Raw genomic sequence first — 21,744 nt, 5'->3', positions numbered from 1 at the left:
GTATTAATATAAATAAACCAAAGATAATGTAAATATAGATAATGATCCTAATCTTTGCAGTTGTCAGATTAGTGCTATACAGTTTACTCAGTGCCCAGATGCACCAAATGTGTATAATATGAGACATGCACGTAACCAATATTATACAGTAATATATTGAAGTAGTATAGTCTGTAAAATGAATAACTTTGAATTTTGACCGTTATTTTTTACCAACATGGCAAATATAAAATCCCTCTGTCAAAAATGTTACTGATATTCTTTAAATTGAGTGCCTGAATATATGAACCAGATAGGTAACTCTTTTTACTTTCGTGAAATAGAAAAGGAAAATAATAAAATAAGTGACAGTTCTTCCTTTTCTTGCAAAAATCAACACAAAATGTAATAATTGTCAAAAGTAAATGGCATCAGCTTTTGACATTCTAAATATCAGCTCAATGCCGTCTCTAATAGACAGCCTCGGAGCGAGATTTATGACGTCACGCTAGTTAGATACCACGGATTAATAAATATGTTGTAGAATCCATGGAAAACATAATTATTCCTCGTATTTTTGGTTTGTATTTTAAAAATGATATAGTTTACATGAAATATACATAATATACAGTTAATAAATACAATATATATATATACCTATTTATAGTAATAAATACTTTGGCAAATAAACTATGAACCATACAAATGCAGTAAATGTTTTACAATATACAAATAATGAATAGGTACATAAGATAATGGGTAAAATGTAAAATATATTTTAAATTTTGGGATTTGAAAATCGATCCAATTTAACAAAAAACATTCAATATCTACTAATAGTGATATATTATTATTTGCATTCACAAAATTTATATGTATATTTTGAAAGCATCAATGTTTGAAAAATTTATATTTGCAAATAATACAATATCATAGAAAAAAGGCGTCAGCGATGGCTATAAAATAAAGATCGCTGTCATTTTATATGTAAAATTATTCTAAAATTTTTGATTTTCTTGGGATTTAGGTTGGGATGGAGTACGATTTCAGCCATAGTCAATGTAGATAGTTTTAGTGTTAAGAATAATAATTTTAAAAAATAAACAAAATATTAAAAATAAACAAAAACAATAAATAATAATGAATTAATATTATTAAAAAAGTTATTAACTGTATATTATGTATATTTCATGTAAACTATATTATTTTTAAAATACAAACCAAAAATACGAGGAATAATTATGTTTTCCATATATTCTACAACATATTTATTAATCCGTAGTATCTAACTAGCGTGACGTCATAAATCTCGCTCCGAGACTGTTCTATTAGAGACGGCATTGCGTCAGCATGGTTGTTAACCTAATAAAACTAACACTAGAAACGCGCGCGGGAACTGTCAAATTCAAAGTTATTCGTTTCACAGACTATATAATACTAATACTGATTTTGGTACAGTAATATCAAGCAATATTACTGTAGGTTACTTTTCACTTGCATACCTCATATACTTGTTTGCGTTTGGTGTATCTTGGCGTTGAATAAACCCTGGATTTGACACTACTTTTATTATCAGTGACAATATCAATACACGAATATTTTTGTCATAAGAATATGTAGGACACAATAAAATACGTATCCAAAATGGAAAAGTATTTTGGAGAATTTTGGTTGATTTGTGTAACTTCCTAAACTTATTTATTTATGTATAAAAATGTTAATGCGCGCGAAAGAAATACTACTAATAGTTCTTATTAAATTTTTCTATAAATATACATAGGTACCAATACTAAAATAAAATGATATCGTTCTATGAATTGTAAAGAAACGTACAACTACTAAAGTTTTAATATGACGTATTAAATGCACGGAGGGTCAGGAGTATATCAAAGAAAATTGCTGTGATATCGAAGATGAACACATTGAAAAACTTTTTTTAGTTGACTAAATTGTCTTTTGTCAAAAATGTATTTTTCTTTAATTAAACGATATGTTTAATTTAGTTATTTAAAATTGGAGGATACTATTTCTTACTAAATATGGACGATGGGTAAATACCCAACGGGTAGATAAATAAGATCTGTGCCTACCGGGTGCGTCTCAAAAGTGGCTCACCTATAACTTATTTTTTTCAGATAAAAAAACGAGATTTGGTATGTTAGTATACGACATAAATTAGGATTGATTGACGTGTTCAATTGTTATATCACTTCCTGTTTCACCGGAAATGACTACAACTTTTGTTTTTTAAATGACACAATCGGTATTTTTTTACTTTATTTGATAGAAAATGACACTCTCAATAGAATGACAAATCATAAGTCAACTTTTGACATTTTTGTATATGGTTTATTTGAAATTGTGACATGCGGTTCATAACGACAATTTGATTCGAAATATGCTAATGAGCCATCCTCGTTCCATTTGGAAAAACTGATATATGATTAAAGACACGAAAGACATTGGACTATCAAATCTAATTTTCCAAGCACCTTGATTAAATATTCGTGATTTTAACACAGCCATGGCCCTCTAGATTGAAGTTTAAAGTACGATTTGTTTTCAAGCGAAAATGTCAAAAGTTGACATATGATAATATATCATTCTATTCGGAGTCTGAGTTGACTTTGGAGTTGACTGCAACATTGAAGACCACTGGAATAAGTTTAAAAATATAGTATCAGAAACAACATCTAATATACCTATAGCCCAACAGAAGAAACACAATTGGATGAATGACGATATTCTGCACCTAATGGAGGAAAGAAGATCATTTAAAAATCAAGACCAACAAAAGTACCAACTTATTAATAAAGAAATTCGGAAGAAAATACGAGCGGCAAAAGAGGCATGGTTTGTGAATCAATGTAAGGAGGTTGAAGAGTTACAGAAGAGACATGATACCTTCAACTTACATAAGAGGGTTAAAGAGTTAACGGGTGTGAATACCAACAGAACTCATAACCTTGTTGACAAGGATGGTAATCTCATTGTAAAATGACATTGATAAACTGAGAAGATGGAAAGAGTACATCGAAGAATTGTTTGATGACGAGAGAATAGAAAATGTGATACAACAATGTAATACAGGCCCTATGATAACAATGGGTGAACTAGAGAAGGCTATAAAACAGCAAAAATAGAAAGGCAACGGGTCCGGATGAAATACCATCGGAAATACTCAAATGTCTCGATATTAAAGGAAAACAGTCGCTACTATCGCTTTTTAACAAAATATACGAATCCGGAGTTATACCAACTGACTGGATCAAGACAACATTCGTAATGATCCCCAAAAAGGGAAACTCTAGGAAGTGCTCTGATTACAGAACTATCAGTTTAATGAGCCACGTCCTAAAATTTTCCTTCGAATTATACATTCAAGAGTATATGCCAAAATAGAGGAACAAATTAGCGAGACACAGTTCGGATTCCGCAACAATCTTGGAACTAGAGAAGCACTTTTTTGCATCCAAATCCTTGTTCAAAGATGCAGAGATGTCGATCACCCTGTCTTTATGTGCTTTATTGATTTCGAAAAAGCATTTGACAGGGTAAAACATGATAAATTGGTTGCGATTTTACGGGAAGTGGGCATTGATGATAAGGATCTCCAAATAATTATAAACCTTTATTGGAATCAGCAGGCAAGTGTTAAAATTGGCAAAAATACCTCGGAAACAATAGCAATCCGTAGAGGTGTGCGACAGGGATGCATTATGTCGCCACTACTTTTTAATCTTTACTCTGAATTCATCTTCAGGGAGGCGCTCGAGGAAATCGATGGCGGTGTCAAAGTGAATGGAGTTAATGTCAACAACTTAAAATATGCTGACGATACCGTTTTGTTAGCCAGTAGTCCGGAAGAACTGCAGTTGCTGTTGGATAGAGTTACAAGTACATGCGATGCGTATGGGTTAAAACTTAACACTCAAAAGACTAAGCTTATGACCGTTAGTAAACATCCTATAAATCCGATACCAATAACAGCTTATGGAGTCGACCTTGAGCAAGTTGATAATATCACCTACTTGGGCTCTAACATTAATAACGATTGGGATATGAGCAAGGAAATCAAGCAACGTATAGAGAAAGCTAGATCGGTATTCTATCGGATGAAGAAAGTGTTATGTAGTCGAAATATTAACATAGAACTAAAGTTAAGACTTACAAGATGCTACATATTTTCCACTTTACTTTATGGGGCGGAAAGTTGGACACTCACAGAGACATTGCTAAAGAAACTCCAGGCTTTTGAAATGTGGGTGTATAGGAGATTGTTGCGGATAAGTTGGGTTGACAAGGTTCGTAATGAGAAAGTTTTGAGTCGCTTGTCCAAACAACCCGAAATAAATAAAAACATCAAGATCCGGAAGTTTGAATATTTTGCGCACGTTATTCGACACCCTGAACGATACAAAGTCCTCCATTTGATTATGCAAGGTAAAATAGAGGGTAAGAGAGGACCTGGTCGTAGACGCACATCGTGGCTTCGAAATTTGCGGGATTGGTTCCAAAAATCAAGTGCAGCACTCTTTAGGGCTGCTGCCAACAAAATTATAATAGCCAATATGATAGCCAACGTTCGTTGAGGATATGGCACTCGAAGAAGAAGAAGAAGAAGATTCGGAGTGTCATTTTCTATCAAATAAAGCAGAAATATATCGAGGGTGCCATTTAAAAATCAAAAGTTGTAGTCATTTCTGATGAAACAGGAAGTGACTAAAAACAATTGAATATGTTAATCAATCCTAATTTATGTCATATAGTAATATACCAAAACTCGTTTCTTTATCTGAAAAAATAAAAAAGTTACAGGGGGTGAGCCACTTTTGAGACGCACCCGGTATACTACACTGTTTTTATTTATTTACTCGATGTTATTTTAATGTAAGCTAGAAATTGTTTTTTAAAGGTGTATACGCTTTTAGAGAAATGCAAAATGATTGAGTACATATAAAAATTCAAGCAAATAAACTACTGACTCGCCTCAAAAATTAATTGTTATATACAAGATGTGGAAGAAGCAACGCTTAAAATCAATATATCAACTCATCACTATAATTTTAAGTAATTTATATATCTTTGTCACAGCTTTATTTCAACTAAATTTTTTTTTGTCTCAAGAATCATCGCCACAATGAAAATAAAAAGTCGAAATGTGTATCCTTTTTTTTTATTAATAACTATACTATTAGGTTAAAACTCCAGGGAGACAATATTTTTTTATATCTTGTTTTTTACTCGAACACACATTTCTTCATTTTATTCAAAAAAATTACTTTCAAAGGCTTTTACATTTTATATTTGAATTCAAATGACAGACAACAACAGAATTGTCACTGTCATTGTTCTGTCGTTGGATAGAATATACTTACTTTTTAACATAGAGAGTAGGTTGTGATATTGTTAATAAATTGCGAAAGTCGTTGAGGGGGGGGGAGTCACTTGCACTTTTTTAAGGGATTTATTTTGGACTCACCCTGTATAGTGGTAGTAGGTAAAAGATAAACTAGAGAAAAAATAAAGTTGAATAGTATAGTTGAATAGTAATATATAGTGTCCAACGGTCAGGTATAGTATAGTGTCCAACGGATCAGTGAGAGTGATAGTTGTGTGTGTCACATTTTAATTCACAAGCAAATTGTATTTACTGTCTGTCAAAATCTTTCCTGAGGATTAGAAGTTGCCGATTCCAATTGTCGATTACAAGTTGCCGGTAGGGTATGATAATAAGGGTTTCAAATTTTCGGGATCAGGATCCCGTTTTGAAATCGCGGGATAACAACCTATAATCTCGGAATACCGGGATTGATTTATCAGAATGAGAAATTTAATCTAAAGAAATACCTAATAAAAATGCAGCTATACATATATCAAAAAGAAAATGAAAAAGCTTTATTAAAATAGTCAAAACATTCATAACTAGTAAGAACAAAATACAGTTCTTGTTGTAAAGGAATAAAATATAGCAAACACAGAAATATAATTTTTAGACGTTGCCGTTTTGCTTAGTATAAATAAAATATGATATTTGAAAGACTAAAGTGTAGTAAAAGTCGAATCATTTTCGATTGCGCATTTAAATTTTTGGGATGTGACTTAAATAAGTACTTGAGATTCACAATCCTGAGGTAATAATAGGCGGTTGAAGCGTGCTAGCCACATTATCTTCCTTGTATACCGAACGGCTCTAGCATGGCAAGCTGTATTGTACATTGCTGCTTCCGAGGCTTTGAACGCTATATACTGGAGCTATTATTATTATTTTATTTCGTTTTATCTCAACTACATCCCTTGATTTCTTGTGGTTGGAGGAGTGACTCGTCTCAACCATGATGGTGATAACTTTTCTGGCTTAGAAACGTTCCCGGTTAAGTTACATGTATAGAAATTTGCCTGGCTGTATGGCAGGTGTTAAGGATTACAGATTTTTGCATAAGTTGGTACTGGTATGGTTCTAAGTCTATTGCCCTCAGCGATTCAATTAGTGTTTTTGGTATTACACCCATATTGGATAGTACTAATGGGATGACCCGGACTCGATGGTATTTCCCCATATCTTTAATTTCAAAGCATAAATCAATATATTTGGCTTCTCTCTGTATGTTTGTGTTAGGTTATTGTTGTTTGTCACCGCAAAATCTATGAGCAACACTTCATTTTCTTTTTTCTTCTTCACTACTATGTCTGGTCTATTGTGTTCTAGTCTTTTATCTGTTATTATAGTTCTGTCCCAGTTCATTTCATATTTATTGTTTTCAAGGATTGTAGCAGGTTCGTACTGATAATAGTTAACTTTATGCTCTATGAGTTTATACTTCTAGTTCTAGGTGCTAGTTCTTGGTGTATGATCTTTCCCACTTGGTCGTGTCTAAATTTGTAGTCACTCTGTGCTATAGCTTGGCATCCTCCTATGACGTGATGTATGGTCTCACTTGCTTACACCTTTGGCATAAGTCAGACTCAATTCCGTCCTTTAAGATGTATCTTCGGTTTATTATTATTATTATTTAACACTTTCGGGATTTTGAGGGAATAAACATACTCCGAGATCTCGGGATTTGGAAACCCTAATGGTAATACATAGGAGCAGTTGCACAATATATTTGTTTATATTCTAGTGTCTTTAACGACTGAATGTGGACTGTTTGAACTATTGTAGACAACATTTTTCTATAATAAACATAAAAAAGTTCTCTTATAGATCTGAAATGTGAAGTTCCTTTATCATATCGTTCTTTTTCATGAATGAAAATAAACAACACTATCCTCATTAATTTTAAAACTATATATAATTAGATTAAATATCATATAATCTATAAAATAAATAAATTAAAAATACATAGTCTTCCGTTTATCACATGAAGATGATATTTTTTCTACTCGTAGAATGTTTAAATTTGTTTTTAAGAAATCATATATCTTCTAAAACAAAGTCATAAAGTTTCATGAAAATATCATTCCGATTATTGTAAAAAATTGAGTTGTAGTCATACATTTCAAGTCATACTAAAATAGTTTATATCTATGAGAGGTGTCATGTTTTTGGTAATTGGTAACTAACTCTAGCAATTATTTGAATAGTGGATGTGAGAAATTTTTTTAGAGCTTTATTTTTAAGCAGACGTACAACATATACAGGGAGTTCCAATATTTCGTGAACATAGAAGACCAACGCATTTGTTCAATCAAAAGAAGTTAATTGCACATAATTTACCTTTATACAAAAGTGCTTCGTTTGTCCGTTAGAGGGCATCAATCAAAAATGAAGCAGAAGGTTTTTATGAAGCTTACCTATTGTCAAATATAATTTGTGATACTAACATAAAATTTTATATTTTCGCCAACTAGATTAATGGAGATAATAGATTTTATGCGCCCTCCTAGGTTGATGCGACAAAAAACATTTGTATTAATTATTTGTAAAGTATGCGCTGTGGTATTTTTTTACAAGAGACAAAAAATGTAGTAAATACTAGAAGGACCATTTTAAGCCAAAAAAAATCGGTCGTCGGTTAAGTTGGAAAATATTTGTACAAAAATGTATACAGGGGTGGGGGTAGTTTTCACCCATCCCGTCTTTTTTCTAGATTTTTGTGAAAGTGAAAAGTTAAATCACTTAGTAAAACATAAACACCCATAATCTCATTCAAATCGGAATAACGGTTCCTAAAGTATATGAAAAAATGTGTTTATTTTTTTAAAGTTTGATGCTGTCTGACGAACAAACAAAGCACTTTTGTTCTTTTGTATAGAGGTAGATTGTGTCCAAGTGAACATATTTTAATTTCAAAAATACGTAGTAGTTCTATGCTCCTCCTTTTATAAAAAAAACTATTATCATCAAATTATGGATTTCGACAACGAAAATACTTTTTTAAAAAAATTTTATTTTTCATAAAGTATGTTTAACAGATACAATGAATACAATGGTTAAGAACAGAATGACAATTTTAATGCGCTTGGTTATATTTATAAGTTCGGTTTCGCTCGCGTCTTCGTGGGAAAACCATGCTATTTCCTCTCACATAACTATCATAATGTAACACTGCATGTAAATAACTTAGTTATAAAATATCTCATTTAAATATATCTATAATTTCATGCAATATAATAAGATTTTATAAAAAGATGTATTTTATAAATATATACCACACAGATACTATAGAATTAATTAATAAACGTTTCACTTGAATATTGTTATTTCTAGATATTATAAAATTATAACATTACAATATCTGTAAAAAAATGCGTTGCTTCGTCCATGTTCAGTTGTGCATATTCCAATCATGTTTGATAAACTTATATATGAAATTTTATAAACTTTTTATTGTATTCTGTTCTTATTCACTTAATATTAGGATTTTGAAGCCTTATACCATACAGTAGGTGTCATAAAGTGTATGTTAATAACCAAAAAGTAGTGTGTTACTTACTATCTATCAATTTGACATAGTTTTTTTCAGTTTCTTATCTGTATTAATGTTATTTAATAGTTATATTAACTTATTTACTTTTAAAGAAGGCGTCCATTCTTCTCAAAGAGACCTGGTTCAAATTAAAAAAGTAGAAAAAAGACTCAAAGTCTCGGTCTCAAAGTTTAACATCATATAAACGTTGAGACCCAGACTTTGAGTCTTTTTTCTACTTTTTTATTTACTTTTATTAGAACTATACAGGGTGATTATACAGGGTGATTAACGGCTATGGTACGTTAGACGTTTATGTAGAACCGGTGATTTTTATAAAGGCATCTACTTCATCTGTCAAAATAATTTTCAGCATTACAGTGTTGCCGCTTCATACTAAAAGTGGTAGCATCTTTGTTACTTTAAATGGAATAACCGGTATATTACTACATTTTTCGAAACTACTTTTATATCTCATAATTTTACTATAATAGTAAAATATTATAATCTCTAATAGTTTTCGAGATAAAAAATAAAACGTTTGTAAAATTGACAAAAATATGATCTTGAAGAAGCATTGGTTAAACCATAAATTCGGCATGTTGAAAGCTGAAATTTGGTTAATAATTTAATAAAAGTCGACATATTCAATTTGTTTAAATGCATCTTGGTTTTGTATCGCTCAAATCATTGCTATTTTAAATTCAAGTCTATGTATATTATAACAAACTAAATTAGGTTAGTCTGTGATTATTTAAAAAGTAGAATCAAAAATATAATTGCTTTTCAACGATATATCATGTTCCTATACCTAAACCTTCTGGGTTCTTCATTAAAGTCATTTAAAAGATAATATAGTTATTACTGATATAAGTTCGATACGAACATCATAATGAAACGCGTGTGTTAAGTTAGTTAGTTACACAAGTTTCATTAAAAAGTTCGTATCGAACGTGTATCATTCAAAATTTAATCTACGACGCGACACGAGGGACGATCCAAAGAGATTTGATTTAATTTAAAATATCAGAGATATCCCCATAAAACTTAAAATTCAAAATTATCAGGTGCCCATATTAGTCGACGCCTTGGTAACCGTGCTTGTTGATGTTTCCATTTGGACTTTGACAACTTAATTATTGATGTTCAATTTTGTGTTAAACGTTCAGTTTTAGCAAAAATCAAAAAATAATATTAATATGGGTTATTCCGATTCTGAAAGTGTCCCTTCGGATATTGAAGGCATTGCGCAAAACGTTGTCGATTCCCTACTTCTCGAAAAATAAAGACAAACGTACGAGCAAGTCTATGTAAAACTTGAAGATTGGTGTATAGGGAAAGGAATCAAGAATAGTAGTAACGAAAAGGTTCCGCATATTTTGAACATCTTTCAAAACATAGGAAGGCTTCATCACTTTGGGTATATTATTCCATGCTACGTTCAGTTATATGAGTGAAGAAAAATACAGATATTAGTAAGTACGTCTATTTAATTGCATTTCTAAAAAGAAAATCGGAAGGACTTCGGTCAAAAAAATCGAGAATTTTAAGAAAAGAAGACATAACTCGTTTTTTGTTGGAAGCCGATGATAAAACTTATTTCCTGACAAAAGTTTCATTGATAGTGGGACTTGCCGGAGCCTGCCGGCGTATCGAGTCGACAAAGCTGCAACTGCAAAATGTTAAAGATGAAGTACAATGAAGGACAATCATTCATGTCATTATTCCGTTTACGAAAACAAAGATATCACGAGATTTTTTTATAACGAAAGGGAATGTTAAAGGAATAAATATGGTGGAAATGGTTCGAAGATATATAACTATGCGGCCAAGTAAAACAGAGCATACTCGATTTTTTGTGGGGCACAGAAATGGAAAATGTATTAAGCAACCCGTTGGCATTAATACTTTAGGGAAAATGCCGTATAAAATAGCATTGTACCTAAGTCTTCCAAATCCACAACAATACACTGGACATTGTTTCCGTAGATCGCCTGCGTCGTTGCTTGCAGATTCCGATGTGGATTTATTAACTGTTAAAAGACATGGTGGTTGGCGCTCTAACACAGTGGCAGAGAGCTATATAGACATTTCCAAAGAAAATAAGAAAAAAGTGTCATGTAATATTTTGGGTAACATCTCTGGCAATGATGGGTCTTCAACAAGTTCAAGCACTCAGGAAATAAATTTACTTTCTAAAAATTCAACTCACCTGTCATCGTCTGGAATTAATTTAACCAATTGTACTGATATTATAATTAATGTTTACAATAAATAAACGTATTTAGGTACCTTTTTTTGCTTGTTTCTTATTTTAAAATTTGCGTGTTATTATGAATTCATAGTGAAAGCCATAATGACATCCAAATGACAATGTTAAATGTGTCATAATGACATTGTCGTAGATTAATTCTATTATAGTATAGTTGTTTTATTTTAAAAAAAATCGTTACCATGACAAATACTCAAACTTTATAAGTATCAATTGGATTTTACTTGGTTTCTAAAATTGTCATGGTAACGAAATTTTTTAAAAGATACTATAAATAGAATTATTAATTTTTAAATAGCTCTACTTAAGAAACCGGAGAGTTTAGGTATAGGAACATGATATATTGTTAAAAAGCTATTTTATAAGTTTTTTTTTAAAATAATACACATAGGGTTCAATTTAAAATAACAAAGATTTGAGCAATTTTATAACAAACCGAAATAAATATTTTTTGCTCTCCCTGTGTAACATCCAATCAGATGATTTAGAAAGATCCAATATATGGACATCGTTAACTTATAATCCAAATTTCATCTTTTAAAATGTTCAATTCATGATTTTACCAATGCTTATTCAAGATCATGTTTTTGTTAATTTTTACATGTTTTATTTAATATCTGAAAAATATTTGAGATAGGTATAGAATAGTTTAATAGAAAAATTATGAGATATGAGAGTAGTTTCCAAAAATGTAATTATATAAGGTGTGTTCCATTTAGAATAAGGAAAATGCTACCACTTTTCCTATCAGGTAGGTGGAGCAGGTGCCTTTAAACAAAAATCGAATTTTCAAAAAAATTGTATCACCGGTTTTCCATAAACCTCTAACGAACCATGCCGTGAATCACCGTATTAATCGTGATTTACCAATCAAGCTTTACCTAGACACCCTGTATATGGCGTAGGTACATATATGTACACTTTATGACAGCCTATGTATAAATCATTCTCTTATTGTGCGTAATAATCATAGCATGTAAACTTTTAACTACATAACGTATATTACGAATATAAAAATCACTCTTACATGTGAATGACACCTTTTGCCCCTGCCTTTTTATCTCACTCTGTATATATTTAGATATTATAATGATAACGTTAATAAGATTGTGAGACTAGTCATTTCGAATGAACATACTATTTGTGTAATTATACTTCAGATTGTTATTGTTAATGTTTTTAGTTGTATATTATATAAATATAAATTATATGTGAGATGCAAAAAACTTATTTGAGAATAATGCCATTCGAATGGTTAGGCAATAAAATGTAAATATTTAGTTATATCTTAATTATTTTATTTCGAATTGGAATAGACATATTTTATTTATTTGAAAATAAAATCTAACATCGTTTTGTCTTGTTTGTATGTATATTTATTCCTTTCGTATATCAGGGGACACGGCAGTATTTCCGACAAGGTGTCGGAGTCTATAACCAAGATGTTCAAAATTCTACGCCAAACTTCCTAATATAAACATTTTTTTTTCGTTTTTTAATGAAACACCCTGTATATTATTCATTTAGTTGATGGAGAATTTAAAAGTAAACATTTTTGTATTAAGAGCATTTCAAAATTTTTAACGGTTTTGCCGATATTCGCGGTTTTATATTTTATACTTTATAGGCCATTTTCCACAGTAATTTTTTTTTCAAAGCCAATCAATGATTTTTCTCACGTATTTTGCCATTGAAAGAACCATATGAAATAATACTGCGAGGTATCTGCGAAACAGTTAAAATTTTTGAAATACTTTAAATACAAAAAATTTTCATTTTTTAATTCTCCATTTAATAAAAAACTATAATATACAGCATGTTCTATTTAAAAAAAAAACCCAAGAAAAATTACTTTTATGTTACTTATATGGACTCGTAACTACTAGCCTTGTTTATATATTCTTAAAGTTGCCCAACCGACTAGACAAAATGTGCTGCCAACTGGAGGACAAATTGTGAACCTTTCGGGGCGGAGTGAAAAATATCGATTATTTTCGTTATTTTCCTCAGAGTAATGTAATAATATATAGCCCCGGGTTTCTGCGAACTTTAATAGTGATCAGCTGATTAAGAAATTTAAACGAAACTTTTATTTTATTGTAAATTGTGGATTATTTTTGCCTGTTATTTTAAGAATTCTAAACCGTATTAACAAAGAAATTATTATTTCGATATGTTGGTCCATTATTTATAATTTATGATAATGCTAATTGCTGTTAATTAATATTTAAAAAAAAGTTACATACGTATTTTAATTTGATTTAATGCAGGTTTATATAAGAATCATTTCATTCTTAGATTATTTTATTCTAAATTGAGTGCTTTACGAATTTTACGATATTTTTTTTTGAAAACATAAAACTTTTTACATTTTTGATGCCAAGTAATTGGTATGGTATTATTGGTATGGGAATTAGCCAAGAAAGAAAAGAATTGGCTATTACTTGTAATTGTTAGAAAGAAAACATATTATACCTATATCGTTGAAAAGCTTAAAGAATGGCGCTTTTTATGAAGTCATGGCCAACTAGGATTTCCATTAAAAAAAAAACATAATGTTTGTGTCATATGTCAAAAATGACAGGCTTTAGAAAAAAAACAGAAAACGCAAACTCATTAGGTATGTGATTATCTACAACTTTTATCTGAAAACTTTTTGTCTAAAATACCATATGATCGAATAAAAACGGCGTCAGCGTTGGCTATGAAATGACGATCGATGATATTTCCCATATAATTTTCATATAGAATGACAACGACCTTCATTTCATAGCCATCGTTGACTCCGTTTTTATTCGATCATACGGTAGATTATAATGGAATTAGAGACAATTTTTAAAATAGCCAAAATTTGTGTTTTTCGAAATATCTAGTAAGCCTTGAACTTCTCCGAAAAACCGAAAGGCGCATATTTACGCATATTTATGACCCCACAAAACTGCAATTCTTTCCCCATTTAACCGACTCTCTATCTCCAGTAGTTTCCGAGATACCCATAGATAACATCGTAGTATCATCCTGTATAGTATTTAGAAACTAACTATTATTTTTATTTGACTAGATTAATGTGATTAATAAGACTCGATTAATTTAATTTAAAATAAATTTGATCAGATTTTTTTTTCGTATATTCTACTACCAGAAAATCAAAATTATATGATAACGCACTTTTCAACGAAGTTGAAGGAATATATTATAGCGTATCTATCACAATACTTAATAGAATTACTACAATTAGAAGAAAAACAAAAAGAAAAAATACCCAAATACCTTCACCTACTACTCATCTACAAAATAAACGAATATAATCTCTTATAAAAACACTACACAACTACTTCTTGTATTTTACACTGAAAAAATTATAAACTTACTAATTAACCAAACAAAAAGAAAAAATAACCAAATTATCCCTTCACCTACTACTTAACTACAAAATAAATAAACTATAAAAACACTACTAAACTATTTCTGGTATCCTACACTAAACATTATAATTAAACTTAATAAAATTAATCTAATTTTACACTACAACCACTACAACTATAAAGAAACAAGAACATTTTTTAAAATTAGAAAAAACAGAACTTCGATACGAGCGACCAGTATAAATATATCAAGCGGACAAAGAATATAAAATACTTTAAAAATGTGCATTCAGAAAGAAAAAATATCTCGAAAATTATCTAAACAAACAATTTTTTTTCTTATCAGTGAAAAGCATCGGCCTTGTCGGCCTTGCGGAATTTGTCGGGTATTTACAATGGTCGAATTGAATAATTACCAGCTTTTATAGCATATCTAATAGATAAAAAGTATCTGGTCGATTAGTAACCAATTGGCACGGTCCGAAAATTATCGATTTTTATTTTCTCTGTTTTTATTGGTCGCTTCAAAATTCAGAGTAACAAAAAATATTTTTCTGTAGTAAAAGACTGTGAAATACGCCCCGCCATCTGGTGCTTTACATCCATAAACATCTTAGGTTGAGCTACTTTAAAAATTCATATACAAGGCTACTAGTTACTTTTGGTAATAGGACTCGTTACTTTAGTTACTTGTTACTTTGGTACTTAGTATCGTTACTTTATAATCGTTTTGTGTACAGGTTGAAAGACTTGGGCTTGACTTGGAACTTCGTTACTTATTGTGCGTGGCGATCTTCGTTGCGTGCTCGGGTTAACCTATAAGGGGTTTCTACTTTCTTCTAGTGTAAGGGCTTAATAGGATAATTTCAATACTCGGTATTCAACTACTGAATAATAGTATGTTTTTAATAATATTATGTATAATATTTTTATAATTATATGTTATCACTATGTATTAATAAAATTAAAAATAAAAGCAAACAAATCAAACAAAGAAAATATGTGTACATTATATAGTTTGTTTTTCATTTCTCTCTCTCTCTCTCTCTCTCTCTCTCTCTCTCTCTCTCTCTCTCTCTCTCTCTCTCTCTCTTTGTATTTTACATTAATAATTATGTAATTATGCTAACGTTAAATAGTAAAAGTATAAAAAATGTATATATTTTTGTTAAAATGTAAAAATATTTAAAAAATGTTTGTGAATAACGTGAATCCATTTCTAATTAATATCTAAGACATATTAATCTAAATAAACAATTCTATTCTTCGCCCACCGAACAACTATAAATCAAAAAATAAAACATACTCTACCCCTAAAGAGTATCTTATATATTACTTATCTCAACTAAAATTGAAAAAATGTGCGGAATTACCTAAATAAAAAGCGACAACAAACGGCAAAGGGACAGACCGCCGCGCCGGCCGCCGCACAGTGCTTCGTCCCATGGACAAAAATCGAAAAAAAAGTTAAAATTTACTAATATCTGAATATGAAGTTTTATACTTATAGCAATGTTCAACCATTCTGTATATTATTTTTCATAAATTTCACTAAAAACAAATTTTGCGATCATTATCTTATATCAGTGAAAAGAATAACATTCATAGTAGTTCTGTATATGGAGTTAAACGGTACGTACTTAATTGAAATCCACTATGGATATTGTTAAACAAGGTACCTATGTACTTTAAATTTATTTCTAAACAAGTTCGTGATTGTTTAGTTTTTATTTATTTTTTAAGATGATTCTGAAATGGGTATAAAAATTTTACGTTTTCAAACTTCAAAAACGTATTTAAAAAAAAAAACATATCAAAACATATCGTATTTATTGAATATTTTTGTTGTCATATTCATACACTTTTAATTTTTGTATAGTTCACCTGCGTCTGCTTTATTTTATCATACTTTATTCAGATGGAGTAAAATTGATAAACAATGCCGATCTGGTTAATACTTGGCTTGATCATAAGGACAAGAACTCAAAATTATTTGTATTTCAAAAAATGTGTTCTTTATTAGATATTGATGAATCTACCAGTCAAACGAGACACCACGTGTTCCTGAAAAAGTCCACTATGTTGGAGCGAAACGTCGCATAAAAAAGTTTCCATCTTTCAATTTATTATAAAACCTCATACCCAAGAAAAGGAAAAAATAATATATGGATATGGTTTATTGAAGAGGTAACTATTAACATCCGAACCCCTCATACCAACAAAAAGAACAGTAACAACGCGAAAAAGTAACATATTAGAAAATGATGTACAGAAATAATGTGAGGATATTTCATCTACCTGTGATTTGGATAATATAAATTTGGAAGATTGTGTCAGCAGTGATTCTTCTGAATCAGAGTAGTTACGATCTATGCATTTTGTTGTCCTAAAGTAAATTTATAGTATCTTATTTTTTTTTTAAATTAAATATAACATTAATGTTTCTTTTTTATTAAAGAAAAACATTTTTATCTAATATTAGGCTTATATTGTAGGAATCATGTTCTAATGTTATTTCAATTCTTTTTTATCACAGGGATTTATTTAATACTTACACCGTTTTCATACTATAAATTATTATTTCCTTATATGGAATACAGCTCCAACTTTTTTATTATTTATAAGATTTTTTTTCATAAACGTGGGACTAAGAACATCATCATTTAGTACAATGAGAGTACTCATTATTTGTGTCAAATAAACCTAGTTTGAATAAATTGCCTACAATAAAAGAGAAGTTTTGCATTTTTGTCTTATTGAGCCATATGTTCGAAGCCTGTGCGCCGGGTGGGCATGAGCCAATCATAATAATTGTAATAAAAGTATCACACATTTGCCATCCAAAACACCGGCCGGCGTCAAATCAACACTTCAAACATAAACATATTGATAACAACTAGACCTACGTCGAAGTAAGGAATATTTCAGTATCGAGTTTCGAGTCCTCAGTTCGTGCATTTCCAGGGATTACGATTACTGCCAGCGCAAAAGTAACGAATTAGCTTAGTAACGAGTAACGAGTAACGAGTCCTAAATTCAAATAGTAAGCGTTACTTGGAGTCCTCGTAAAGTAACTGTTACTTTGTAACGATTACTTAGAATTTTTACATCACTAGCCCTCTATGGTTTAAGATAACGATATTTATAGTAATGTAAGTAGAGACCATCTAAAGTAAATACCTAATATGGATTTGATTGCAAGAGAGTTATTGTATTTTTGTAATAATTTTTTTAAAAAGGGCTGAAAATATATATTTTTTATTTGTTTATTAATATCTCTGAAATTATCGAAATATATTTACTCTTATCTATGATTATGTAAGTGATCTAAAAGAAAGCCAAAACTGCAATAATATAAAGGGTGTTCCATTTAAAAAAATATCCCAATCCACTCGAACTTTTTTGAGCCACCCTGTAGAAGTTACAATATTTTCCTGAAATACATTCTAGTACGTACCATTGCGATCAAAAAAATGTAGTACAAGAATTAGTAATCTCGGATAGAACTTCTGGTCTATAAGGATATCGAGAAGTGGATATCGTCGTCACTATGAAAACAATACAATTATGCCACCTAACTATTTAGGTGTTACCATGAATTTGGTAATAATTGGTAGGTATACGTGGCGAAATAAAAGTGTAAAAATCCCTGTTTTTTTATTTTCTTAGGATTTAGGTTCGGGAAAACTCTGATTAAGTTTTCATTTGGTTTTTCATTGCATATCTTTATTTGGGTTTTAAAGGAAAAGCAAACGTTTCGGCTAACCTTATAGCCTTCATCAGTGTAGTGTCTATAAGAAAATATAATTTCAGTTTACTTATCATAAAACGCTATGTTAATTTTTTTGAGAAAAAACGTTTTGTTTTTTCAAAAAAAAAAATTTAGTTTTCCCGAACCTAAATCCCAAGAAAATAAAAAAAATCAGAATTTCAAGAATATTAAATTTTCCAAGAATATAAAAAATTTACCAACCTTTTAAAAATGGGCAATTTTTCAAGTTTTAAAAATATTTTAATATACCGGGTGCGTCTCAAAAGTGGCTCACCCCTATAAATTCTATATTTTTTCAGATAAGACAACAAGATTTGGTGTGTTAGTATATGACATAAATTGGGATTGATTGACGTATTCAATTGTTTTCGGTCACTTCCGGTTTCACCGGAAATGACTACAACTTTTGATTTTTAATTAGCACCCTTGGTATTTTTTTTACTTTATTCGATAGAAAATGACACTCTGAATCGAATGACATACCATATGTCAACTTTTGACATGTTGACATATGGTTTATTTGAAATTGTAACATGCTGTTCATAACGACAATTTGACTCAAAATATAAAGTGTGTGGTATCAAATTATTCGTAAAAAAATGCTTTTTCCAAATATGCTAATGAACCACCCTCGTTCCATTTGAAAAAATTGAGATGTGATTAAAAATACGATTTGAGCATATTTTAACCGGCCAGAACAAGACAGTAAAAACATTAGACGATCAAATCTATTTTTCCAAGGCTCCTTGATTAAAAATTAGTGTTTTTAACAACACCATGGCACTCTAGATTGAAATTTAAAATAAAATTTATTTTTGAGTGACTATGTCAAAAATTGACATATGATATGTCATTCGATTCAGAATGTTCTCTCGAATAAAATAAAAAAATACCAAGGGTGCCATTTAAAAATCAAAAGTTGTAGTCATTTCCGGTGAAACCGGAAGTGATCGAAAACAATTGAATAAGTCAATCAATCCCAATTTATCTCATACACTAACATACCAAATCTCGTTGTTTTATCTGAAAAAATAATAGTATGACATATTACATGTCAACTCAGATCATATTTTTTTAATGTTCGGTTTGTGGGAAAGAATGTGAAGTGCCTAATATAGAACTCGTTCTTTTTCTAGAAGACGTATAAGAGAGTGTAAATAAGTCAAACTATTTTAGTATATGAAACTATATATATATATATATATATATATATATATATATATATATATATATATATATATATATATATATATATATATATATATATATATATATATATATATATATATATATATTAATAATTTTATTGTATTAGATATATCACTTTCATAAACTCTCATATTTAAATTATATGTTGCTCTATTAATATCAGTCATATTTGAATCTCCTTTCTCTCCCTTAGGTTATTTTAATTATTCGCTAAAGGTAATGCAGAAAAGAAGAAAAATATTTCTTAGGCCTATTATAATAAAAATGTCCAAATTGATAAACCTTAGATGGATTTTTTTTCTCGACTACCAAAATACCTACAACGTTCTCCCTTTATCACAAATGTCTATTCCTCGAAAATAAAGTGTTCTTTACATACACAGGATTCAACTTGAAAAAATGATGCAACTAAATGGACTTATTATTATTATTGGACAAGTTATTTCCCTGGACGGCTGGTTGCGTTATCAAGTTCTCTCCCTGTATGTATATTTTTACTAGGCGTATATTATAGGATTTAGCAGCTTATTAACCCTGCAAAGTTTATACATTTTCTATGGACCAGTTAGACCTACTATAATATTGTAAAACCCTAAAATTAAGAAATTTGTGCTTATAATTGTATTAAAACTAAAATAATTTGGGATTTCCATTGTTTTTATTTATTTTAGTGTGAACACTTGATAACGGTTAGTGATACTTCTGGCCGAAACGTGGTGTAAGCAAAATAAATAAAGACAATGGAAGTCTGAAATTCTTTTAGTTTTAATACTGAATCATTGTCTACCACATTCAAAGTTACAGTAAATTGTATTTTTTTACCAAATGGTTTTCGAAATATTACCGTTTTCAAACTTAAGATTAAAACTCTAATAAGCTTATAATAATAGTGTCATTTTTTCAAAACTAATACTATAATAGGCTTTATTGCATGGTTTTACTGCATGGTATACGGAGTGTAAAAAATGCCTAAACCTCTTTGATGGATAATCTCTTTAAAAAAATTCTCAGGGTATTTTGCCACTTGCACTATAAGAAAATCTACAAAATATAATAGTTATTTTTTTTGCTATTTCTTTTTGCCCCTACAAAAAAAATTAAAATACATCATTGCAGTACCACTCGGCTGAACAAGCAATAAAATTTTCTATATCTAAAGATCTAAATATTTTAGAGAACTAAAATATCTAGATCTGAGCTTTACTGCATCTCAATGTTTTACAGTGATTAATACTATTTTTCTCAATTAAAATAGTATATTATTGACCGAGCAATATTATCACGCAGTTGGAGAACGATAAATTGGAGTACCAGCATCTGTCTTTTTGTTGTTTTGTGTAACTAAAGTTGGTAATTTGTGTTTTATTTAAAGTTATACATGTATTTGAATTTCATTGATATTCTTTGAAGTTCTTTGCATGAAAATATCGTACCAACATTCTTTAGTCAATCAGGAGATTGATTTTTGTTCCGTAACAATAGCAACTAAATATACTAATAACACGGATTCGGAAAACGAATTTATGCCTTTAGCAATCCTCCAGTCTAGAAAGTTTTTATAGGTAGACATGTAATGATCCTTAGACTTTTGTGGTAGCAATCCAAGACTTGTTAATTTGGCCGCCTCTGCTATCTCTGGTGGTGTACAGAGTCATTATCCCTCTCATAATTTTTTATTTTAAACGAGTTCTTGATATGCCACTTAATAATCACTACCTACAAGCTATAGTAAATGCCACGAATGTTTGGGAGTGATTCATCGGTCGCTACCAAGAACAGTTAACCATTGCCCGGAAACTTATATGGTGAAATTTTGTTAAACTAATTTAGTACTCACTAAAAACACGTTATGTCGCTAGTGGTAGGAAAAATAATTTTTAGAGGTTACTAGTTTATTTGGTTGCCTGTGATATGCATATACAGGGTGTTTCCTAATTAATCTAAAAAATAAAAAATCGTTAGAAAACGGCTTAAGGCGGGCTCTTAATAAATATATTTATTTTTTTCTCGGCAACCGTTTGATGAACAAGAAAAACTCAAAAGATCAATTTTGTTGAAAAAGGAAGACCAGTCAAGAAAAAAATATATTTTCTTTAAAAAAGCAGTAGTGTACCGTTTATTTTAAGCAAAATCTTTAACACCCTGTAGATCAGAAAGGAAGTACTTTAGACCCAATGGTTATATAAAAATTGTTTTAAGAACACATGAGGAATCACACCACAATTTTTTAGACTA

General features: G+C 30.1%; 1 protein-coding gene across 1 annotated transcript in view; it reads left to right on the top strand.

The window, feature by feature from the left end:
• The window catches only part of LOC115881253, a 28,846-nt gene extending 25,866 nt beyond the window's left edge, over positions 1 to 2,980 (top strand). Inside the window, exon 4 of the mRNA XM_030898670.1 lies at positions 2,688 to 2,980. Within this exon, the coding sequence (XP_030754530.1) occupies positions 2,688 to 2,980 (293 nt within the window). The remainder of the gene's footprint in view (positions 1 to 2,687) is intronic.
• Positions 2,981 to 21,744: the final 18,764 nt, after the last annotated feature.

Source organism: Sitophilus oryzae, unplaced genomic scaffold (assembly GCF_002938485.1).
Source record: "Sitophilus oryzae breed Bouriz unplaced genomic scaffold, Soryzae_2.0 scaffold_170_pilon_pilon, whole genome shotgun sequence".
NCBI lineage: Eukaryota > Metazoa > Arthropoda > Insecta > Coleoptera > Curculionidae > Sitophilus > Sitophilus oryzae.
The sequence above is the reverse complement of the archived record's forward strand: the minus strand, read 5'-3'. Positions and strand labels throughout refer to the sequence as shown.